The sequence below is a fragment of the Mytilus californianus genome, unplaced genomic scaffold (genome assembly GCF_021869535.1).
Source record: "Mytilus californianus isolate M0D057914Y unplaced genomic scaffold, xbMytCali1.0.p SCAF_7, whole genome shotgun sequence".
Lineage (NCBI taxonomy): Eukaryota > Metazoa > Mollusca > Bivalvia > Mytilida > Mytilidae > Mytilus > Mytilus californianus.
In genome coordinates, this window is record NW_026262723.1 from 104,562,867 (window position 1) to 104,589,983 (window position 27,117).

The 27,117-nt window shown below is 33.0% G+C and overlaps 1 protein-coding gene across 1 annotated transcript in view; it reads right to left on the reverse strand.

Annotated features, from left to right (window-relative positions):
- Nucleotides 1–1,383: 1,383 nt before the first annotated feature.
- The window catches only part of LOC127709610 (uncharacterized), a 46,835-nt gene continuing 21,101 nt past the window's right edge, over nucleotides 1,384–27,117 (reverse strand). Inside the window, exons 12-19 of the mRNA XM_052215212.1 lie at nucleotides 26,790–26,957; nucleotides 23,494–23,548; nucleotides 22,465–22,634; nucleotides 17,268–17,846; nucleotides 15,004–15,183; nucleotides 13,055–13,267; nucleotides 10,606–10,651; nucleotides 1,384–1,597 (exon numbers count right to left, since the gene is read on the reverse strand). Coding sequence (XP_052071172.1) covers nucleotides 1,384–1,597; nucleotides 10,606–10,651; nucleotides 13,055–13,267; nucleotides 15,004–15,183; nucleotides 17,268–17,846; nucleotides 22,465–22,634; nucleotides 23,494–23,548; nucleotides 26,790–26,957 — 1,625 coding nt within the window. The remainder of the gene's footprint in view (nucleotides 1,598–10,605; nucleotides 10,652–13,054; nucleotides 13,268–15,003; nucleotides 15,184–17,267; nucleotides 17,847–22,464; nucleotides 22,635–23,493; nucleotides 23,549–26,789; nucleotides 26,958–27,117) is intronic.

A 27,117-nucleotide genomic window follows, 5' to 3' on the forward strand; every position in this document is an offset into this window, starting at 1 on the left:
CTGTTTTTTCTTACATTTACTAGTTACATTGTTAAAGCAATTTACAGGCCAAAACTCTGTATCGGCAAAAATGAAAATTATCTAAACCAATCTAGACATCATTTTGTCATATGAATTCAACAAAAAGTGCAATTTACAGATAAGTTTATAGCTTAATCTGTATTTCTTCATGCATATATTTTTTCTCCAGTGTTTTTCTTAGGTTCTTCCACCTATCTACTAATATATATATATGGTAATGACTTAGATTAAACATTTTTGAACATAATGCCATTGTAAAGATCAAATGGAGAACTATATATAGCAGTTATGGTTTTTTTTTCCAGATGACTATGAAATGAAAACTTTATTAGGTGATCTTCAATTTAATCCTCTCAAAATTAATACAAAACATACAAAACAGTATGTTTAAAAGCAGAAAAATAAATTATCTAGTGATACCAAAGTTCACAGTGGCTATTTTCAGTTTGGACAAGGCATATGGCAAAATTTGGGGTACCTTGCTATTATAAATTTGCATTAGTGGCCATAGTGCCTTATCATGACGACATCCATTACAAAAGGATTATACAGGACCCTAAAATAAAAATGCAAATATGCCAATTCCTAAGTCAAATCAACAATTTGACCGCATATAGGTGAATTGTACATGTTTTTGCCTTCTGTTCGTGTACAAATGAACATTGTATACTTTGAAAACTTTCGGCCTTTTCAGTTTGAAAATTGGAAGCGTTACTGTATAATTGCTATATATAATAACGAAAATCGTAAAAAAGCAAGATTCAAAATAGAAATAAGGATACAAGAAGAGATTGTTCATGATTTGTCCACCAAAGGAAGTTTTCAAAGACACGTTAGTATTAGATCCAAGACGGAAAAAAACTGGATTATCAGCAAATTTTATATAATTTATAGTTTCAATATACAACTAAGGGAAGTAATTTAATCAAAAGGGCCAAAGTCACATGGTACAAATCATATGAATAAAGTACCTAGGATTTTGCCATATGGTGAGCTAACAAGGGCACCAAAAAAGCCTAGCATCAAAATTCTTGATCAGTGCTATTCCATTCAAACACAAATGGGACCCAAGAAAGGCACTTTAAAATCTCAGCTATAGGCAGGTGTCAAGTACAGTGAAAATGTAATTAAAACTATTAACTTGCCTCTATGTGTGGTTACCTTATTTTGAAATTGCCTTCCATCAGTGCAATGTATGCTCAAATGGAACAGCCCTTATTTAAATAGATTTATTCAAACACAGCAAATTACTTCCCTTATATTCAACATCTCATTCCTGCTGCAACAGACTTCTTCTTCTCTTCTACATCTTAAAGGCCCACAAAAAAGGGGCCACAAAAAATGTAAAAAGAAAAAGTTATGCTAAGTTTCTAATTTCCCTAATGAAATGACCATATAGAATAGTAACTTAGTTTTACCTTTAAAATTGTAATCAGCATACAAATCACAGATAGGCTGAGGAATCTCTGTTCCATCAAATATCTTAACATCTGGAACACATCTTTCTTCAAAGCAAGCTTTAGCTGATAGGTACATTATAAACTTTTTCATCCCATGAGGTTTTTTAATGACCATTCTACAATCAAAATTTCTTATTTAATTGTCATAATTGCTAATGAGTCAACTTTCTAGGAAGACCTAAAGATAACATGTGAACAATAACAGATGACTTTTATGGTTATCAGCAATGAATAAACCCATACTGTATATTAGGCTTTAAAAAACAAAAAGGGAAAATTCAAGAGAAAATTCGTAAGGGTTCCGCGGAACCCAGTGTCTTGCCTACTTTTGCTGTTAATCGCAGGCTCAACAAAAATGAGGAAAAAAATTAATAAAAATATTCCTCTCTATACTATCTTTTGATTGTAAGTAGCTTCTGTCCAAGTTTGATAAAAATCCAGGATAGTTTATGAATCTAATAAATGTTTTAAAAACTTAAACTGCAGACTGTATGTAATGTTAACTGGAAGAAAAACTAAGTCCATTTATAAGTAAAATACGGAAAAAATGGAACAAAATTTCCATGTAGATACTAGCTTTTAATCATAAACAAGCTTCTGTCCAAGTTTGGTACAAATCCAGGATAGTTTAAGAAAGTTGTTAAAATTTTAAAAACTTTAACCACAGAGTGAATGTAATGTTAACTGGCAGAAAAACTGTCCATTTATAAGTAAAATACGGAAAAAATAGAATTTTTATTATACAAAATTTCCTTCTGGATACTATCTTATGATCATAAACAAGCTTCTTTCCAAGTTTGGTAGAAATCCAGGATAGTTTAAGAAAGTTGTTAAAATTTCAAAAACTTTAACCACAGAGTGAATGTAATGTTTCCTGGCAGAAAAACTAAGTCCATTTATAAGTAAAATACGGAAAAAATGGAATTTTTTTTTTTTACAAAATTTACTTTTGAATATTATCTTATGATCATAAACAAGCTTCTGTCCAAGTTTGGTACAAATCCAGGATAGTTTAAGAAAGTTATTAAAATTTCAAAAACTTTAACCACAGAGTGAATGTAATGTTTCCTGGCAGAAAAACTAAGTCCATTTATAAGTAAAATACGGAAAAAATGGAATTTTTTTTTTACAAAATTTACTTTTGAATATAATCTTATGATCATAAACAAGCTTCTGTCCAAGTTTGGTAGAAATCCAGAATAGTTTAAGAAAGTTATTAAAATTTCAAAAACTTTAACCACAGAGTGAATATTTGTGGACGCCGCCGACGACAACGACGACGACGGAATGTAGGATCGCTATGTCTCACTTTTTCGACAAAAGTCGAAGGCTCGACAAAAACCAATGGCCTAATATATAGTACAACAATAAATGAAAAACATATATAGCAGTCAGGAACCAATGATTACTGCTGGATAACATATTCCTGGTTTAAGAGAGGGACATAAAAGAATTTAGCAGGGTTTAACCTGTTAGGGAGCAATCAACCTTCTTCCTTTCCTGGGAAAATAGAACAACCGATTTCATATTTCATCTGTCAAATGTTATGGAGTCCAAGGGCATTAACCTTTTAAAATAAGTCGTTAGGCACTGATTTATAGTATAAGTTTTATAAAAAAAATCTGGCAAAAATTGTACCTGTGAGAGCGCTAATGAGACCTAATGATCTTAAAGAAAATAAATTACATTTCAAACAGACCTTCAATGGCATTTCTTATAGTATACTTTAAGTTTTATAAAAATCTGGCAAGAATTGTATCCGTGAGAGCGCTAACGAGGCCATTTTCCATAAATTTATTATTTCCAAGGGGCATAACTCTTTTAAAAAAAGTCGATCGGCCACCATTATAGATCTTGTCCGAGATATTGCTGATATTAACCTATAGTATGAGTTTTATAAAAATCTGGCAAGAATTGTACCCTTGAGAGTGCTAACAAACCATTTTCCATAAATTTAATATTTCCAAGGGGCATAACTCTTTTAAAATAAACAGCTGCGCCATGAGCGCATGATACGCCCATCGTCTTGTGTGTGAATTTTTATGCAATACGCATAAATAGTTTCTGACATACAGCGTGACATGAGAAAACCCCTTTTTTTTTTACAAAAAACTCAATATCTCTTAAATAAAATTTTGAATCAAAACCAAAAAGTATACATCTTTAGATTAATATAACTAAGAAGTGTGTAAAATTTTAAGCAATAATCATAAATCGTTATTGAGATACGGCGCGACATGTGAAAACCCCCCCTTTTAAAAAAAAAAAAATCAATATCTCAAAAATAGAATTTTGAATCATAACCAAAAAGTATACAGATCTTAAGATTAATATAACTAAGAAGTGTGTAAAATTTTAAGCAATAATCATAAACTGTTTTTGAGATACAGCGCGACATGTGGAAAAACCCCTCCCCCTTTTTTTACAAAATACTCAATAACACAAAAATAAAATTTTGAATCATCACCAAAAAGTATACAGATCTTAAGGTTAATATAACTAAGAAGTGTGTAAGGTTTTAAGCAATAATCATAAACTGTTTTTGAGATACGGCGCGACATGTGAAAACCCCCTCCCCCTTTTTTAACAAAATACTCAATATCTCTAAAATAAAATTTTGAATCATCACCAAAAAGTATACAGATCTTAAGATTAATATAACTAAGAAGTGTGTAAAGTTTTAAGCAATAATCATAAATTGTTTTTGAGATACGGCGCGACATGTGAAAAAAAACACACACCTGTTTTAGTTACTAAGTCCCGTAACTCAAAAAGTTTTAATCTTATTTTCACCAAAAAGTATACAGATCGTTTGACCATCATAAGAAACAACTATGTTAAGTTTCATGAAATTTGGATAAGTCATTCTCAAGTTACGGTGCGACATGTTTACGCCAGACAGACGGACAGACAGATGGACGGACGCCGGACATTTGTATACCATAATACGTCCCGTCAAAAATTTCACAGGCGTATAAAAACAACTATGTTAAGTTTCATGAAAATTGGATAAGTCATTCTCAAGTTACGGTGCGACATGTTTACGCCGGACGGACAGACGGACGGACGCCGGACATTTGTATACCATAATACGTCCCGTCAAAAAAAAAACGATCGGCCACCATTATAGAACTTGTCCGAGATATTGCTGATATTAACCTATAGTATAAGTTTTATAAAAATCTGGCAAGAATTGTACCCGTGAGAGTGCTAACAAACCATTTTCCATAAATTTAATATTTCCAAGGGGCATAACTCTTTTCAAAAAAGTCGATCGGCCACCATTATAACTTGTCCTAGATATTGCTGATATTAACCTATAGTATAAGTTTTATAAAAATCTGGCAAGAATTGTACCTGTGAGAGAGCTAACGAGGCCATTTTCCATAAATTTAATATTTCCTAGGGTCATAACTCTTAAAAAAAGTCGATCGGCCACCATTATAGAACTTGTCCGAGATATTGCTGATATTAACCTATAGTATAAGATTTATAAACATCTGGCAAGAATTGTACCCGTGAGAGCGTTAAAAAGGCCATTTTCCATAAATTTAATATTTCCGAGGGGCATAACTCTTTTAAAAAAGTCGATCGGCAACCATTTTAACTTGTCCGAGATATTGCTGATATTAACCTATATAAAAACCGTTCAAGAATTGTACAGGTGAGAGCACATACAAGACTGGACGGATGGACACACGGATGCCCTGTATTTCTATGTCCCATGCAAAAGCGTGTGCGGGGGACAAAAATAAATGAATCTATGAACATGTAACTTTTCTTGACCCACATGGCACAAATAAAAGTACTAAGACAGGTGAATTTTCCGGCGGGAGTCAAAATCTCCAAATTTTTAAGCCCTCTTCCTCTTCCGTCCCTCCCATTAATAATTCAAATTGAACCCCAAAAAATTTGTCAGTCTCTATTTCTTGTTACCATCGATGTCAACATTAATTACATTTTTTGTCACTGATGAAGGTAATTTTTTCCTGTAAATCAAAGGACTTGATAATTATATGGCTTCACTTGACAGCTTGGGTGTTAATCAACGACTTTTACCTCAGGCTAACTGCCGTTATGTAATAAAAGCTTTGTGTATTTGAAAACAGTTAAAGGAAATTTTGGGTTACTTCCCTTGTTTTATCATGTTTTAAGTTACCCCCCTTAAAATAATGTAAATTGATAAAAGAATATGAATGAAATACAAATTGAACAAAGAATCATATACGGATGGTAATTTACCGTAATGAATTTTAAATGTCTTAGGACAAATAAAACTAGAGGCTCTAAAGAGCCTGTGTCGCTCACCTTGGTCTATGTGCATATTAAACAAAGGACACAGATGGATTCATGACAAAATTGTGTTTTGGTGATGGTGATGTGTTTGTAGATCTTACTTTACTGAATATTCTTGCTCCTTACTATTATCTCTATCTATAATGAACTTGGCCCGGTAGTTACAGTGGAAAATACTTTTAAAAATTTACAAAAATTTACAAAATTTATGAAAATTATAAAAAATTGACTATAAAGGGCAATAACTCCTTAAGGGGTCAATTGACAATTTTGGTCATGTTGACTTATTTGTAGATCTTACTTTGCTGAACATTATTGCTGTTTACAGTTTATCTCTATCTATAATAATATTCAAGATAATAACCAATAAAATGCTCCGCAGGGCGCAGCTTGATACGACCGCAGAGGTCGAACCCTGAACAGTTGGGGCAAGTATGGACACAACATTCAAGCTTGATACAGCTCTGAATTTGGATTGTGATTAAATATTTGACACAGCATAGGTTTCTGACACAGAATGAATGTGGTCTAAGAACTTAAAAATTTTAAATTGGACATTCACCTATTATGGTCCAATATCCAAAATCTAAATACATGGTTAGATTCAGCATATCAAAGAACCCCAAGAATTCAATTTTTGATGAAATCTAACAAAGTTTAATTTTGGACCCTTTTGATCTCAATGTGGACAAAGTTGATAACGGGGCCCAAAAATCAAAATACATGGTTAGATTCAGCATATCAAAGAACCCCATATATTCAATTTTTGTTGAAATCAAACAAAGTTTAATTTTGGACCCCGATTTGGACCAACTTGAAAACTGGGCCCATAATCAAAAATCTAAACACATGTTTAGATTCAGCATATCAAAGAACCCTAAAAATTCAATTTTTGTTAAAATCAAACTAAGTTTAATTTTGGACCCTTTGGACCTTTATGTAGACCAATTTGAAAACGGAACCAAAAATTAAGAATCTAAATACACTGTTAGATTCGGCATATCAAAGAACCCCAATAATTCAATTTTTGATGAAATCTAACAAAGTTTAATTTTGGACCCTTTGGACCTCAATGTGGACCAATTTAAAAACAGGGCCCAAAATCCAAAAACTTAATACACGGTTAGATTCAGCATATGAAAGAACCCCATATATTCAATTTTTGTTGAAATCAAACAAAGTTTAATTTTGGACCCCGATTTGGACCAACTTGAAAACTGGGCCCATAATCAAAAATCTAAATACATGGTTAGATTCAGCATATCAAAGAACCCCATATATTCAATTTTTGTTGAAATCAAATAAAGTTTAATTTTGGACCCCGATTTGGACCAACTTGAAAACTCGGCCCATAATCAAAAATCTAAATGCATGGTTAGATTCAGCATATCAAAGAACCCCATATATTCAATTTTTGTTGATATCAAACTAAGTTTAATTTTGGACCCTTTGGACCTTTATCTAGACCAATTTGAAAACGGAACCAAAAATTAAGAATCTAAATACACGGTTAGATTTGGCATATCAAAGAACCCCAATAATTCAATTTTTGATGAAATCAAACAAAGTTAAATTTTGGACCCTTTGGACCTCAATGTGGACCAATTTAAAAACGGGGCCCAAAATCCAAAAACTTAATACATGGTTAGATTCAGCATATTAAAGAACCCCAAAAATTCAAGAATAAAACCCCATTGAAATTGATCAAGAAATAAGCAATTTATACGAAGTATATTCTTTTGCACAATACTGTGCAATTGAATATTTCTTGCTATTGCGCAATACTGTACAATTGACAATTTCTTGCTATTGCGCAATATTGTGCTATTGGATATTTCTTGCTATTGCGCAATACTGTGCAATTGAAGATTTCTTGCTATTGCGCAATACTGTGCAATTGAAGATTTCTTGCTATTGTGCAATACTGTGCAATTGAAAATTTCTTGCTGTTGCACAATACTTATTGTATAATAATTTACACATCCTGTTTGGTGTGTATCTCCTACCATATCATTATTATTTGCTTTTAAATATAAATCAGAAATAACCAACTTAAAATGGAAAATTTTAAAAGAAAAAAAAAAGGAAAAAAAGAAAAAAAAAGAAAACCCCCCCCCCCCCCTCCACCAAATTTTTTGAACCCCCTAATGATTCATCACCCCCAAACTCAATCCCAGCCTTCCCTTTGTGGTATGGTATCTTGCAGTACAATTTCAGAGAGATCCATACACTTGAACACAAGTTATTGTCTGGAAACTAGAAAAATGCTTATTTTTGGCCCCTTTTTGGCCCCCAATTCCTAAACGTTTCGGGCAATTACCCCCAAACTCAATTCCAGCTTTCCCTTCGTGATATGGAACCTTGTAGTACAATTTAAGAAATATCCAAACACTTACACACAAGTAATTGTCATGAAACTAGAAAAATGCTTGTTTTTTGCCCCTTTTTTGGCCCCTAATTCCTAAAATTTTAAGGCAATTACCCCCAAAATCAATTACAGCCTTCCCTATGTGATATGGAACCTTGTGGTACAATGTCAGAGAGATCCATACACTTACACACAAGTTATTGTCTGGAAGTTACAAAAATGCTTATTTTTGGCCCCTTTTTGGCCCCTAATTCCTTAACTGTTGGTGCCATAACCCCCAAAATCAATCCCAACCTTCCTTTCGTGGTATTGAACCTTATGGTAAAATTTCATGGAGATCCATTCACTTAAACTAAAGTTAGAGTGCGAAAACCAATGTGTCTTCGGACGACGCCGGACGACGCCAGACGACGACGACGACGCCAACGTCATACCAATATACGACCAAAAAATTTTTAATTTTTGCGGTCGTATAAAAACGGCAAAATTTCCTTAAAATTACCAATTCAGGGGCAGCAACCCAACAACGGGTTGCCTGATTGGTCTGAAAATTTCAGGGCAGATAGATCTTGACCTAATGAACAATTTTATACTCATCAGATTTGCTCTAAATGCTTTGGTTTCAGAGATATGAGCCAAAAACTGCATTTTACCCTATGTACTATTTTTTAGCCATGTCGGCCATCTTGGTTCGCGGGCGGGGTCATTGGACACATTTTTTGAACTAGATACCCTAATGATGATTGTGGACAAGTTTGGTTAAATTTGTCTTAGTAGTTTCAGAGGAGAAGATTTTTGTAAAAGATTACAAAAATTTACGAAAAATGGTTAAAAATTGACTATAAAGGGCAATAACTGCTTAAGGGGTCAACTGACCATTTTGGTCAAGTTGACTTATTTGTAGATCTTACTTTGCTGAACATTATTGCTGTTTACAGTTTACCTCTATCTATAACAATATTCAAGATAATAACCAAAAACTGCAAAATTTCCTTAAAATTACCAATTCAGGGGCAGCAACCCAACAACGGGTTGTCAGATTCATCTGAAAATTTCAGGGCAGATAGATCTTGACCTGATAAACAATTTTACCATGTGTCAGATTTGCTCTAAATGCTTTGGTTTCAGAGATATAAGCCCCATACATTTTACCCCTATGTTCTATTTTTAGCCATGGCGGCCATCTTGGTTGGTTGGCTGGGTCACCGGACACATTTTTTAAACTAGATACCCCAATAATGATTGTGGCCAAGTTTGGTCAAATTTGGCCCAGTAGTTTCAGAGGAGAAGATTTTTGTAAAAGTTTACGGACGACGGACGACGGACGACGGACGCAGGACGACGGACGCAAAGTGATGAGAATAGCTCACTTGACCTTTCAGGTCAGGTGAGCTAAAAATATTATTTTGAAAATTATTTGAGAGATCTATACTTCTTTTCAATGCTTAAATTGAAATTTATAAGAAATGTATTGACCTTCCAAACCCGACCACCAACCGAGCAAGGGCTTACCAGCCAGTCAAGGTCATTAAACACCACCAGTTAGTAAACCCAACCGTGCATGAGCTGTATAGCCAGTCATGGTCGTTAAAGACTCCCATCCTCAAAACCAATGCCAGAGCGTTTATGCTAAATCTGGCTAAATTAAAATTAACTAGTACAAAGGAATAACACTATGAAACACATAAATAATTAATGGATGACGGAACTGAGAAACACACTAATAATGACAAAGATGAGGGAAGGTAAAAAATCACATACAAATAGTACAGCTTCCTGCTGACAAATATTTCACATGGTACCAATACAGAGAGAATACATTAATAGCAATACTGTCATCTTAAATAAAAGGGGGAAATATGCAGCTTTATCATCAAAATGAACATTGAAAATGGCGATAAATATGTTGATTAAATATCTCCAGTTATTAGGCCCAAACTCCAGCTGAAAATTTTCAAATCTCCAGTTATGAATTGACAACTCTGTCACATGTACGAGTACTTTCAGAGTGAATTAAATATTAAAGCTATTACAATGATGATAGTATATTTAAACAGAGAGAGTTTTCAATCATAAAATGTTGTAGAATCAAAATAACTATGTCTTTCCCCCCACCCCCACCCACCTCCCAGATGCACCTGAAAAAAGATTTGACTTTCATGTTTTCCAATCATGAGAGACATTCATGGTTAGTCAAGGTTGTTAAATATCCCCTTAATATTAGTTCTTCCATGGTTTGAAAATGGACCAAAATTTTGTTAATAACTCCAGACTCTTTGTTGGATAAAGATAAGGATTATCAATGGGGTAAAGCTAATGAAAAGTAAGCATTGCTGTTATGAATATTAACAGTACAGCCCTTTATTCATTTTCACATGAAAATATTTATGAATAACATATATAAATATACAGGGTCAAATCAAATTCAGAAATTTTATGACCAATAAAGAAGTCACTTACTGTAATTGTATTACACCACCAGCAAGATTGATCTTTTCTGTTTTTCCTAAAATGATTAAACACATCATTGAAATACTACTGCACTGAATATGCTAGGATAAATTTAAAACGTGAGGCTTGCAGTGTGTTTTAAATATCTAAATTTGAACTGTCCAGGTGAAAAATGTCGTTTCGCACGAGATTCAGTGGTGGAATTGGTTTCTCTATTAAATTATTTTAAAAAGATATGCAAACTTAATCATTCTTTTTCAATCATCTGCAAAAATGTGTAATTGCTATGCAACTCCATCAGGCAAAAAAAGAGGAAAGCAAGGATATTTGACATCATAATTTAATTTTGACAATTGAAGAACTGAAATCAAACAAAACACTCATTGATTATAAAAAAATAATCAATCCGTTTGAGAAACTTGATTTTTCCCAAACTAAATATATTTAATAAAATGCTCCGCTGGGCGCAGCTTGATATGACCGCAGAGGTCGAACCCTGAACAGTTGGGGCAAGTATGGACACAACATTCAAGCTTGATACAGCACTGAATTTGGATTGTGATTAAATATTTGACACAGCACAGGTTTCTGACACAGAATGAATGTGGTCTTAGAACTTAAATTTTTTTTTAATTTACCTATTCAAACCATATCATTATTATTTGCTTTTATATATAAATCAGAAATAACCAATTTAAAATGGAAAATTTTAAAGAAAAAAAAATCCCCCCCCCCCCTCCCCCAATTTTTTGAATCCCCTTATTATTCATCACCCCCAAAATCAATCCCAGCCTTCCCTTTGTGGTATGGTACCTTGCAGTACAATTTTAGAGAGATCCATACACTTGAACACAAGTTATTGTCTGGAAACTAGAAAAATGCTTGTTTTTTGCCCCTTTTTTTGCCCCTTATTCCTACAATTTTTAAGCAATTACCCCCAAAATCAATCCAAGCCTTCCCTTTGTGGTATGGTACCTTGCAGTATAATTTCAGAGAGATCCATACACTTGAACACAAGTTATTGTCTGGAAACTAGAAAAATGCTTGTTTTTTGGCCCCAAATTCTGAAACGTTTAGGGCAATTACCCCCAAACTCAAACCCAGCTTTCCCTTTGTGATATGGAACCTTGTAGTACCATTTCATAAAGATCCATACACTTACACACAAGTAATTGTCCTGAAACTAGAAAAATGCTTGTTTTTTGGCCCATTTTTTGCCCTCAATTCCTAAAATTTTGAGGCAATTACCACCAAAATCAATCCCAGCCTTTCCTTTGTGGTATGGTACCTTGCAGTACAATTTCAGAGAGATCCATACACTTGAACACAAGTTATTGTCTGGAAACTAGAAAAATGCTTATTTTTGGCTCCTTATTCCTAAACGTTTTGGGCAATTACCCCCAAACTCAATTCCAGCTTTCCCTTTGTGATATGGAACCTTGTACATGTAGTACAATTTCAGAAAGATCCATACACTTACACACAAGTTATTGTCATGAAACTAGAAAAATGCTTGTTTTTTGCCCCTTTTTTGGCCCCTTATTCCTAATATTTTGAGGCAATTACCCCCAAAATCAATCCCAGCATTCCCTGTGTGATATGGAACCTTGTGATACAATATCAGATAGATCCATACACTAACACACAAGTTTTGTGTGGAAGTTACAAAAATGCTTATTTTTTGCCCCTTTTTGGCCCCTAATTCCTTTACTGTTGGTACCATAACCCCCAAAATCAATCCCAACCTTCCTTTTGTGGTATTGAACCTTATGCTTAAATTTCATAGAGATGCATTCACTTAAACTAAAGTTAGAGTGCGAAAACCAATGTGTCTTCAGACGACGACGATGACGACGACGACAAAGACGACGACGCCAACGTCATACCAATATACGACCACAAAATTTTTTTGCGGTCGTATAAAAACTTAAAAATAAATTTTTCTTATAACTTCAAGGATTAATTTGTGATATTAGATTTAGAAATAGGTAGTTTTTACAATATCTCTGATCTTGTGAGTTTCAAGTGTTTTGTAAACTCATGAATGGAATACATTTATCATAGTGAATAAGCTTATTATTATATGATAGTATAAATTAAGACTTTCAACAGAATGTCTGTATTTGTCCTAATATGCAACATGTCTGAAAACTTCATGAAATTTGTATAATGTATGTAAACAAAGCAAACTATTAACATTGATTTTAAAACATGTAAAGTTCAAGTTGAATCCCCTTCAACAAAAATTTTGCCATTAAATGACTTTTGGAAATAAAAAATTACAAATATAAACACAACAAATAAGTACTGTTCACATGTTTTGTTCTTAAAGATCAAATATTTTATAATTTAAATGAAAATAGACAGACAAAATCTTGAAATAGAAGGTTATATAGTGGTTATCATAGCCTGCTACAAGCTTCAGAGAAAAGCATTACATATGACATTAAAAACATACCCCATTCATAGTTAATAAGCCTGATAGTTTCATTAATTGTGTTGACACCATAGTTTACTGTATATTCACATGGGTCTATGATGATAAATGGATGTAAGGTTAGACCAAGACCAGGAATATCTATACAGCATTCTATTCCAGTACAAGTGTCCTTAAAATGGCATGCCATGTTGTCTGGTAGGTCTTGTATTCCGAATGTTCCTAATGGACACTCTGTAACATAAAGATAAAATTAAATATATACTAGAAATCTCCATAAATTAAGACATCAACCCCTATTTAGGTTAATCAAAATAAAATTTTTAATTTGGCATGACATGATAATGATGGTAATTTTAACAATGATTGAAGGTTGCTCAGTCTTAATGTTTTTAGGAAATGTTTCTTATAGGTGTTTGTTCTTTTGTCGTTTTTATTTTTTGCCATGCTATTGCCTGTTTTTATTGGACTTATGATTTTGGAATGCCCCTTTCATCTTCTCTCTCTTTTTTAATTATATATAAGTTTAATAGGTGTGACCTTGAAATAACAGATATGATATAGGGTAAGATACATATATTTTTTGGGATCATTGACAAACATAGTGACAAGCATTACTGCAGCTGACTAAAAAAGACTAGTAATAGTTTCAACACATGCACTACATTTTACCTTGACCTTCTGAATCAAGATAATTTTGAGTAAATGTCATTAGAGTAGTCATATATGACCTTGACTTTCAAGATTTTATTGGACAATGGATCAAAGTCATAACACACTAGTTGTTAGAAGTATGATGTTGACCTGTCAAAATCATCATTTAAAGGCAACAATGTCTATGAGGAGTCATCTGATGTTTTTGGTAGAAATAAATTCATTCTAAATATTTTTGTGCCATCAGATTTTCTATATATTTAACAGTTTTCAAGATAATACCAGCAGAAATTAATTGCATTTTTACCCTTATATTGCATTCCCTAAGTGACAGCAATAGCCTATACTGGTCTCTCAGGAAGTTGAGCTAAACAAGTGTTCAGCAAGACGTAGACAGATAATTCTATAAGAAAGCATATATGCCTTATTGGTATAGAAATAATGAAAAATGCACATATCATGAATTGAAAATAATTCTTTCAAGTGAATTTAATGTAAATATTCATAAGATATTACAGACAATTGCAAGGTGCTGGTATTTTAATTATTAATAAAAGAACAGAGTTCCAATGTCCCTATATATATATACATATTTTTATCTATCCATGGGCAATAACTAAAAAAAACTTCTTTTTGTTGTTATCTAATTTTTTTTATAAATATCTTAAAGAAATGAAGGCTTGAGAGCAAATACAATGCAATTTCCAATAAATGTAATATTTCCAAGGGACATAACTCTTTTAAAAATATTTGATCGGCACTGATTTTCTAAATTGTCGGAGGAATTGCTCATATAAATCTATGATATGAGTTTCAATAAAATCTGGTAAGTTTTGTACACATGAGAGAACAATGAAATCTACCAAATAATTAATATTTCCAAGGGGCATAACTCTTTTAAAAATAGTTGATCAGCACACTGATTTTAGAACTTATCCAAGACATTGCTGATAAAAAAATCTGGCAAGAACTGTATATGTGAGAGCGCTAACCAGACCTGTCGAACAAAAGCACTGACGGATGGACGGACACCCAGTCTTTCTATGTCCCCGCATCGCGTCTCACGGGGGAAAAAAATAGGGACATGCTTCACCTTATTTATGGTTGTAAAGAATTCTTTTTTCTGACAATGGAACTCATCTTGCAGATAATAACTGTTTTATCCTAAACTTTAATATTGTCACAAAGAATAACTTTCCTTTTCTTTATAATGCATATTCCAAACTAGTATGAAAATAAATATAAACACTATACAAATATATATTGATCAGTATTTAACCACTGTTTTATTCCTCCTTTTATGCATGTTAAATTACCATTATTCCATCCGCCAACATTTGGAGTGAAGGGTTTTCTCTCCCTGTCACAGTAAGGTCCACTGAAAAAATCATAAAGGCCAAGCCTTTTTAGTATCAGTTGTTTCCCACCTTCTTTTACTCCATCCAAAACTTCCATATCAGCTTGTTTTAACCAATCAGAAATTAAAGATGAAATATCTGAAATGAAATTAAATGTTTTTGTACTGTGATAATACCTCACAATATACATGCTTATTTCTTGGTATACCTAAACGGAAAATTTTATACACACAGAAGAAGTAGTATACTTAACAACAAAATTATTTTCATTTACCTGTGTATAATATGACGCAGGTTTCTTCAAAAGTGATGATTTTCTAAAAATTGTTTGAAATTTCACAGTGATATCATACTTTAACTTTGTTTAAACCTGTTTATTTACTTTTGACTTTAATTATTTATCCCTTGTAATTTTTTATTAACTATGTATTTGCATTCAGGTGTCACAGGTCAAATTTATTCGTTCATTGTGTGTTAATTTACGTTTTTTGATTGAGTTAAGCCTTCCAATTGATATTTTATAGTGTGTTTTTCTATGTTGTGATGTTATACTATTGTTTCAGAAAAGGGAGAAGGTTTGGTACCATTAAAACATTTAATCCCGCTGCAAATGTTTGCACCTGTCCTAAGTCAGGAATCTGATTACAGTAGTTGACGTCTGTTTATGTAGTTCATACGGGTTTCTCGTTTCTCATTTTTATATAGATTAGACCGTTGGTTTTTCCGTTTGAATGGTTTTACACTAGTAATTTTTTGGGGCCCTTTATAGCTTGCTGTTTGGTGTGAGCCAATGTTCCGTGTTGAAGGCCGTACCTTGACCTATAATGGTTTACTTTTATAAATTGTAACTTGGATGGAGATTTGTCTCATTGGCACTCATACCACATCTTCCTATATCTATTAGCATCGCTCCCAGTTCTCATAATTATAATCTTCATCAGATGAGAAGATTTAAGATAAAGAGCTGTGCCATAATGAGCTCATGATATGCATGTCGCCCTTTTAGCTTGTCTTTATGCTTTAAATGAATTTGTATGATCAACTAGAAATACAGCAAGCACTGCTCAAATAGACACCCCCACCCCCCAATTTTTTTTTTTTTTAAGAACATGCACCACAGTGGTACCCATTTACACAAAACAGAAATATTTTTTATGAATAAAATCCCATAACTCAAAAGAGTAAAATCTAAAATTTATAAAAATCCTGTAGGTAACTGCCTTTTCAGCCCATTCGCGCTTTGATTAAGGAATGATTCCTTTACGTCAGTTGATATAAACAATTGCAATTCACCAAAGTTTCATAAAAATTGGTGAAAGCATTTTTTAGTTATTGTGAAGTGTTGACCACGGATGGACAATGGTATACCATAATACGTCACGGCTTGAAGACGGGCGTATAAAAATCATAAATTAGACATAATCAAAGATTGACAGTGGTGGCCATGTTTTTTTGTTTATAAATAACTTATACATAACCTATTTATGTTTTCTTATCTCAATCTTTGACTAGTGATTTATTATAGGACCTGCTGCTGCATTTTTTTTCAGCATATCATTACTGATGCATATAAATAAAAGAACAAGAGGCTGTTAAAATGACAGAAAAAACCAAGTTTTTCTTACATTTATTTGTGTCATTGTCAAAGCAATGATTGGCATAAAAATCTGAATGGCAAACCTGAAAGTGATCAAGACAAATCCGGACCTCTATTTTGTCTTGAAAAATAACATATTCAAATTGGAAAACAATTGAATCAAGCATAGCAACATTATGTGCCACTTTCCAATAAATCAAGGACAGCAAAAGTGACAACGGTCAATATCAAACTCAAACTCTATTTTTGTCACAAGTCACAATATATCAAAATTTTAAAAGCTTTGGTTAAATAGTTCACAAGCAATTGCACAGAAACAAGATAATCAGCCATTCCCCAATCAATCAATGACTATAACTTCTAAATGACAAAGTGAAAATCTTCAAAATTGAACTTGACCACCATTTTGTCATCATTAACAATATATCATTGGTTGAAGAGTCTTAAGTTGGAAACAGCTGGAACCACCTACCAGCCCATACACCTGTCTGCTCCCAGTACTACCCCAAATTAATTATTGGATTTCTGTTGTAAAACCTGGTTAAAAATCATACATTTTACGGAATTCTGTTTGAGTATTTTATGCGAAATTCAGATGAATCATAAACTTTCTACCTTAACCTACCTGCACTACAGTCTATATATTTTGTAACAATGTCCGGTAGAGTTTCGTGTAGTTCAACATAAGTTGTATTGATGAAATGGTTAGGATCCTGTACAACAGATAACAACTCAGTCCTGCTAATACCATCACCTATCCCCACAGCTATGATTGTTACATCATTATTTCTACAGGTATTCACTCCTGTCTGTGTACTCCCTCTATTGGACTGTCCATCTGTCATCAACACTACATAGTTCTTTACATCATCTCCTCTGTCTCCCTTGCTGGAAACAAACATGTCTTCACATGCATACCTCAAAGCATCACCAATATCGGTATATCCTTGTTTATTATAGGATATCTTAAGTATATTCTGACTTATTACAGTTTTGTCATAGCTGGTATCCAGGTCAAAACCTGTTCTAGAGGTGCCAGTTCCTCCAAACATAGACATCCCAACACGAATCAGATTTTCCCCTACGGCCAGTTTGTCTGTGGTCTCTGATATAGCTTCCAAGGCCAAAGTGAACTGCTCCTGGCCAACACTTCCAGACTCATCCAAAACAAATATGATATCAGCTGGTGTAACTGTCTTACAGTCTAAATGAGAAAAAATAGTAACAAAAGTTAAAATTGCTTTCATTTAGACTTCTAAATAACAGAATAATTTGTAAAAACACACATATAATTACATGTTTATCAGATTTAGATCGTGATTGCTTGGACTACTGAAAATAATTTGGTCCACAACCAAAAGGAATCATTCCTTAATCAAAGCGCGAATGGGCTGAAAAGGCAGTTACCTACAGGATTTATGATTTTATAGCCCAGATTGATTATAATCAAACATTACTTTTCAGGAAAGGCTAACAACATCAGATATATAGACATTTTTCAATTATTATGGCATGGAAATGATAATTCTACATTGCATTTCCAAATAACATATTATTGTATGAGTATATTAATGCACAAATATCTTTTAATATAAAATGTTACCGTCTACAGAGCAACTCAGGATTAACTTTTTCTACAAACAAATAGATTTTTTGTTTTATATTCAACAATGTGCACTTGAATATTTAGGGTCAATTTCAATTTTCATCATTTTTGGTTATTCACCTTGAGTTTAAAATAAACCAATATTCCATTTCGTCATGATGGTTTGGTGTGAATATAATAATGCATCTCTAAGTGTCCACTCTTTCTCAGATAATCGTTATTCTTCAAAAAAATATTCCGAGCAAAAAAGTAAATAATTCCAAGTATAAATAAAAGTAATTACCATGCCAGGTCACCAATTATTGTTTGTGATTTTCTATGTCCAACTCTGAGAAAGCCTGATACTACCATATTTTTGTTAAGTCATGTATGTAATATAAAAATAAGGAGATGTGGTATGATTGCCAATGAGACAACTATCCACCCAAGTTCAAATGAAGTGGATGAAAGCAATTATAGGCAACCATACCGCCTTCAACAATGAGAAAAACCAATACCGTATAGTCGGCTATAAAAGGCCCTGACATGAAAAATATCAAACAATCAAATTGAGATAACTAACGGCCTAATTTAAAACAAAACAATTTACGAAAAACAAGTATGACAGACATGTACCAACGACAACCATTGTCCTACAGGCTCCTGACTTTTGACAGGCATATACAGAATAAGGCAGGGTTAAACATGTTTGTCGGCGCTCAACCCTCCCCTTACCCTGGGACAGTGGTGTAACAGCACAACATAAGAACAAACTATAATAAACAGCTGCGCCATGAGCACATGATAGGCCCGTCCCGTTTTCAAAGAATAAAGTTCAATACCTTCTCAATGTCATATCAGAAATTTATGAAAAACTAAAGGGAGGTTATCTTAATAGATATAAACCAGTCACCAAAGTTTCATAAAAACTGCTCAAAGCACTTTAAAGATATTGTCTGAAAACTGGAAAATCACCCCTTTTTTATAAATAAAATCCCATAACTTGGAAACATAAAATCTAAAATTTATAAAAATCAAAAGGGAGCTTAGGTCAATAGATATAAACAATTCACCAAAGTTTCATGAAAACTGCTGAAAGCATTTTTGAGATATTGTCCAAAAAATGGAAAATCCCCCTTTTTTAATGAATAAAACCCCATAACTCAGAAACATATAATCTAAAATTTATAAAAATTGAAAGGGAGCTCATGTCAATAGATATAAACAATTCATTAAAGTTTCTTGCAAATCAGTGAAAATGTTTTTGAGTAATTGTCCGAAAACTGGAAAATCCCCCTTTTTCATTGAATAAAACCCCACAACTCGGAAACGTAAAATCTAAAGCGTTTTTGAGTCCGACATGTTGACTACGGACGGACAGACGGACAGGACAACAGTATACCATAATACGTCCAGTAAACGGGCGTATAAAAATCAGTTGAAAATGGCTTAACCCATTTAAGAGGAACCTCCCCAACCTGCTAAACTAATCCTGATCCTTGTAACAGTTTGTGGGGTTGATAATCTTAACACTGGGGAGGATGTGTATTGTCTTTGAGTCATTGACCCTGCTGTCAGTTCGCAACTTCTCGATCATGCTGAAGGTCCTTTAATGTTCGCACTGGAGTGTGAAATAGTGAGTTTTTCTTTGCAGAGTTTATTCAATGTTTTTTCGGAATCAAAACCTTCCAATCGATGACGGTGTTTAAACTTTTGACAACATTCCACTTTTCTATTAATGCCGGTATTTACCTTCATTTGACCTTTATTCATCCTTTGCGTGTGCCATAAATGAAGCCGTATCGAGTAATTAATATTCGATCACCTGTTGATTGTTCTATCAAACTATTATCTCTTGTTAATTAGAATTGGACATGTTGGGCCGTTTAAATACACTCGGGCTTTTACATTTTCAATTTATAGAGGTAGCATTTTTGACAGGTAAACTTTGGCACTGTTGGTTTCGGATTTTAAAAAAATATTTTTATCGGACCTTATAGATCGAAATTGTTAACATTGTCCCTGACAATGGGTCTGACATGATAGATATGTCGGAAGGTCAGATGATTTTACAACAGCTTTGGTTTTCGATAAATTCCACATGGATATTGTTAGTTTAGGCGGATTTCGGCAATATTCAACGTACCAAATGTTCTGATGAAAAAAATAAAAAAAATAATCAGATTCCCGAGAAAACTGAGTTATTATTGACATGTGGCAACTAAGCATAGATCAGTCAACTTTTCATTGTTATATCAACGACTGAAACGATCTTAAATGAAAATAAAGATTAAAATACCATGCGAAATAAACGTGAACTCTTTCACACTGATTTTTAAGTTATATCAGTATGTCAATTGGCTGACTGCTCATAATGCAAAATGCAACTCTATCGTAAATTTTGAAAACTTACAAAAAACACCGTTCGATTCCTTACTTCACAATGTCAATGAATTACAATAAATAAATGTGGATAGTGTCCACATGTGGACACAGATGATGCCCCCACTTGCATATCATGTAGTTATAAAGGGACATAACTGAAAAACGGTAAAAGTGATGATACCCAAATTTGAACTTGATCTGAGTTTTGTGGTAATAAGTATTGTGTGTAATTCTCATAACATTTGGTTGAGGCTAACTTAAGTAGAGAACAGAAACTAAAAATTCAGCAATTTTTCTATTTGTAAACACGCATAACTCTAGAACGGTTGTGTATAAGTTTCATAACATTTGGTTGAGGCAAACTTAAGTTAGAGAAAGGAAACTAAAAATTTTGCAATTTTTCCATTTATAAAGGGGCATAACTCTAGAACGGTTAAAGTGACGCCACCAAAATTAAAACTTGATCTGTGTTTTGTTGGAATTAGCATTGTGTATAAGTTTCATAATATTTGGTTGAGGCAAACTTAAGTTAGAGAATGGAAACTAAAAATTTTGCAATTTTTCCATTTATAAAGGGGCATTACTCTAGAACGGTTAAAGTGATGCCACCAAAATTCAAACTTGATCTGTGTTTTGTGTTAATAAGCATTGTGTATAAGTGTCATAACATTTGGTTGAGGCAAACTCAAGTTAGAGAACAGAAACCAATTTTGGAACGTACGTTAGTACGTACGTACAGACGGACAAGGGTAAAACTTAAACTTAAACACCGCTACAGCAGAGGCATAAAAACACAGAATATCACAAAAAGAAGGAGAAAGTTTGCAGAATACATGTTAGGATGTACATAAAGTAGAGTAAAGCTTTGTGACTCAGCCATAAGCAGAGGTGTGATTTTATAAAGTAGAGCAAAGCTTTGTGACTCAGCCATATGCAGAGGTGTGATTATATCAAGTAGAGTAAAGCTTTGTGACTCAGCCATATGCAGAGGTGTGATTATATCAAGTAGAGTAAAGCTTTGTGACTCAGCCATATGCAGAGGTGTGATTATATCAAGTAGAGTAAAGCTTTGTGACTCAGCCATATGCAGAGGTGTGATTATATAAGTAGAGTAAAGCTTTGTGACTCAGCCATATGCAGAGGTGTGATTGTATCAAGTAGAGTAAAGCTTTGTGACTCAGCCATATGCAGAGGTGTGATTATATAAGTAGAGCAAAGCTTTGTGACTCAGCCATATGCAGAGGTGTGATTATATCAAGTAGAGCAAAGCTTTGTGACTCAGCCATATGCAGAGGTGTGATTATATAAGTAGAGCAAAGCTTTGTGACTCAGCCATATGCAGAGGTGTGATTATATAAAGTAGAGTAAAGCTTTGTGACTCAGCCATATGCAGAGGTGTGATTGTATCAAGTAGAGTAAAGCTTTGTGACTCAGCCATATGCAGAGGTGTGATTATATCAAGTAGAGTAAAGCTTTGTGACTCTGCCATATGCAGAGGTGTGATTATATAAAGTAGAGTAAAGTTTTGTGACTCAGCCATATGCAGAGGTGTGATTTTATAAAGTAGAGCAAAGCTTTGTGACTTAGCCATATGCAGAGGTGTGATTATATAAAGTAGAGTAAAGCTTTGTGACTCAGCCATATGCAGAGGTGTGATTTTATAAAGTAGAGCAAAGCTTTGTGACTCAGCCATATGCAGAGGTGTGATTTTATAAAGTAGAGCAAAGCTTTGTGACTCAGCCATATGCAGAGGTGTGATTATATAAAGTAGAGTAAAGCTTTGTGACTCAGCCATATGCAGAGGTGTGATTATGAGCTGCACAACTTTATTTCATACAGCAGTTAATTTTACCTTTTAACCAGTCATAAAACTCTTGAGAACAAATTGGTAATGTTTGCTGTTTTAAGATATGAATTCCTCCATCAGGTGCACAGAACAAATCACCATCAATAGGAAAACATATCATGATCTTGGCATCAATGATGAAGCCCTGACTGCCTTCCATCTTGTCAATAGAATATCTTAAAAATAATTCAGAGATGTCAATCAATTGTCTATTTTACTTGTTGTCCTACCATTGTCATTTTCTTGTGATTGGTTCAAATAAGGTAATTGCTTGTGTTCATTCTTGAAATTGATACAGTGAAACTTTTTTTATTTTGTATTTTTTTTCTTACCAGTTTGTTATCATACTGGCAATAATACAACATTTCATATTTCTACAATTATCTTGACTGCAAATGACAATTTATTGTCAAATATGGAAGTTTAAAGACTTTATTAAGTACAAAACTTGAATTAGGCAATCTAGGGATCCCAGATACCCCTATTTGCAGGAAAACTCTAAATGGTAACCAAAATTCAAATTGAATGTAATATATATTTATTATTATTATTGTACTTAAAGTCTAAAAAGACTTTGTCCAAGGTAATTTTTATTATTACTTGGAAACCAAAAAAATAAAGGTTTTAAGAAAACTAAGGGGCATAACTCTCGAATGGAAAATTAATAAATCTTATTATTATGGTAACCAAGGGTCATAAATTTTGAATAGTAAAAGTCAAACCCACTAAAATCCACATAAAGATTTGGTCAAGCAGTATTACCATTAACATCTAGAAACAGAAGAAAACCCAACTTTTAAGGAAACTATGGAGCATAAATCTTGAAAGTAAATGTCAAAACCATCAATATCAAACTTGACCTGTTTTAAATGGTCCAAGACATTTGGTCAAGCGGTTTTTTAGTTATCATTCGTAAAATCAAACTTGTGACAGATAGACTAACAGACAGATGGACAGGAGCATATCTATATACCCCCTCTTCAAGGTGGTCAATAAAAATCTGTAAAGTGTGATAGCCACAATCTGAAAACTTACTCAATAGATACAGGTGCTGGATCACCATTTCCAATAGAAAGAACATTCTTCTCACCTACAATATATTTTTATTATCAACAAAAATTTAAAAGTTCAAGATTCTTCTTATCTCCTATAGACACAGCTGTTTTCCAAGAACTATTCAGTAGCAAAACATCACTGAAAACTCAATACAAAAATTGTATTCTTTTTTTTTTTAAAGCACAAACTATATGAAAATTTATGGAGAATATTATATATTGCTTGCAACACTGATGTCAGAAAGCTAATGCAACACTATGCAAAATATCAGTGGAATTTTATTAGAACTTATTCATACACACCCCATATGAAAAATACATAACATTTAAAACTCAGATTCAGTGAAGCAAAACAAAGCAAGACCAAAAAAATGGAGTCATATAGTACATTCTCTAATGGATACCACTGCAATGTCATAGGAAAATAGATTTTATCAATTTTTCAGGCATTTCAACTGCAGCAATTCCAGCATTGTTCCAAATTTTTTTAACAGTAAAATAATATCTGTTTGATTTATTTTCACGTTTTTATCTGTGCTACACAGTGTTCACTGAAATGCCTGAACAGTGACTGAACATATATGAAGTGATTGTACAGCAAAAGGTCTAATCTCTACTGAAGTATCAGAAAGCAAATATTTGACAAAGACCTTAAATATATTCACAGAATTTAATATTTTAACTTCAAACTTCAATCTGTTAATATCAAAATGTCATTTCTGTCTAAAAAGCATTAAAACAGATATTTCATACAATAAAAGAATGCAAAGCTCTTTGAGATCAATATGCAATCATGTCATGTCAGAAATGAACCTTAATGCAAATCATAGCCCGAGGAAATACATGCATTGAGTTTCCAATTATTAATGATAAGTATGAGTGGAAATGACAATAATGTTCAGACTTTATCTGTAAGTGTAGAGAGATGTATCAATCTACATAAACTGTGGCACATAACCATACAAAGTTTCCAGTTTAGTAAGTAATTTTACCCCAGTTATAATCTAGAATAAATTTCTTGTATGTATATCCACCAAATCTGACATCAACTTTAAAGTCACATGGTTCAAATTTGAACCAAAATGGTATTAGGTCCGGGTACACAGTTATCGTCCTTTGATTTTCGTTGTCCACGAATATAGTCCCTAGTGTGGACAGTGTGTTACTTGTCGATTTTTTTTATACCCCTTCCGAATTTATTTCTCCATGTTTTATGACTCAAATAGTAAGTAGGGGGGTGAAATGACACTGTAAAAAAATTTGGGTCATGAATTTTAAAGTAAAGTAGTGATTTGGTCCAGCTGAAAAATGTTAAAAATTAGCACTTCGGAGGCTGTCAAAAGATTTGAAGACCCCCTCAGCATGAAATTGTCCATATTTTGAGTTAGAGCCGATGAAGTTTTCTATAATTTTGATATAATTTGTCCCAAAAGTAGTACAACACACTGTAAAAATATTATTGAGAAAGCGCAGGTGGGATTTTTTTAATTTTCATTTATTGTCTAAAAGAAATGCACTACGAAATAACTGTGTACTCGGACCTAAGAGGTGAAATCAGGAAATATAGAATCTGTACTTTGGCAACTTCCCTGAATGATTTGATGGTGTCAATTTTTCAAATAGCATAAAACTAAAGGATTTAAACTTTTATTTGATAGAATTTCTGCAAAAATGACCAATTTTGGCATTTTATGGTCAAAATAAGCATTTCATAGCTTTTTCAATTTTGATGCATAAGTGGCATTCTGACTTTCTATCTGACAGGTTTTTATGTGTCAATATTTGTGTTTCTATGCTTCAATCCAGTTGTATTACTCTTTTGTGAACTCTGAATCTACAGAAAAGAAGATTATCTCAGACAATATGTTCAAAATGTGTTGTATATATGGTCCTCGTCTAACGCCCTGTTTAGATCAAGTTAAATGTGAGGAGCTTGGAACATAAAAGTTGAAGTCCATTATAAAGACCTCACTAAATTTGTATAAAAAGCACTTAACAATGTCTTTTGTACCTGTTTTATGTCACATAATATCTTTCTTTTCTTCTGTAGGATAGCAAGTGGTTCAAATATAAGCCTGTTGAGACTAAAATTGCATGCATGTTTTTCACTAAAAAGTGAAAAATCTTTGTATCAGACCATACTGTTTGCAAAAAAAGTTGAATGCAAGAGTCTTTTTGTGCTCAGATTTATTGTATCATGTCACCTGAGTATAGAAATGATAGAAAAGACACAAAATTTTATTTCATATAGCTTCAATATGCATTTTTAAATGTAAATATGTGATACGGCCTAAATTGACCCTAAATTATTTTCAGTCTTACTTGGCCTAAGACCCTTTTAAACTAATGTGATATGTTATTTGTAAGTTTTCTTTCCATTTAAAGTACATTAAATACATATGTAAGGATTATTTATAACCAAAAAGCTTTACAAATTTAAAATTGCTGGAAAATATTACATCTTCATGTAAGGCCCCCCTTCATTGGAAAACCTCCATTTTTAGCCACAGGCTCATATAAATTTGACTTTTTAATAATTATGATAAGTCTGATAAATCAAATGAGTACTCTAATGCTTTTAATACATAATATATTATATATTAAGGCATTTCAAAAGTATTTTTTTGCAATATTTACATTTTTTAAGCCCCAAATGTTGATAGTTGAAAATTTTCAATTTTAACGTCTAAATTTAACACTCAAAGTTGAATATAGAATTAGTCATATTGTCTATAATATATATCCTATTGCCATGAAACTTTGTAAGCAGTCTTATAATTGAATAAGCTTTAGTCATACCAAGTTTCATTAAGATTGGTCAACTTTTTCTACCCTATTAGGTCCGGGTACACAGTTATCGTCCTTTGATTTTCGTTGTCCACGAATATAGTCCCTAGTGTGGACAGTGTGTTACTTGTCGATTTTTTTTATACCCCTTCCGAATTTATTTCTCCATGTTTTATGACTCAAATAGTAAGTAGGGGGGTGAAATGACACTGTAAAAAAATTTGGGTCATGAATTTTAAAGTAAAGTAGTGATTTGGTCCAGCTGAAAAATGTTAAAAATTAGCACTTCGGAGGCTGTCAAAAGATTTGAAGACCCCCTCAGCATGAAATTGTCCATATTTTGAGTTAGAGCCGATGAAGTTTTCTATAATTTTGATATAATTTGTCCCAAAAGTAGTACAACACACTGTAAAAATATTATTGAGAAAGCGCAGGTGGGATTTTTTTAATTTTCATTTATTGTCTAAAAGAAATGCACTACGAAATAACTGTGTACTCGGACCATATGGTAGGTGACCATCCTATCTCCCAGTGGTAGTTGGAATGATAAGTCTATACAGCAATCCAAACCAAAACAATTTTCTGTCATTTCACACTGTAACATTGTTCTGATGTTGGCTGGTAGATACTTTTGTGGGTTAATCGTCACAGGACAATCTGAAATACATATAGGAATAAAGTGTAGGTATCTATTTCATGATAGAAAGATTTAAAACCATATGTACATACTAAATAACATTTAAGATATAATTTTTGAATTTAGGTAAGGGTCTTATTTTAAAAAATATCTGTCCAAGAGTCACTGACATAAATTTTT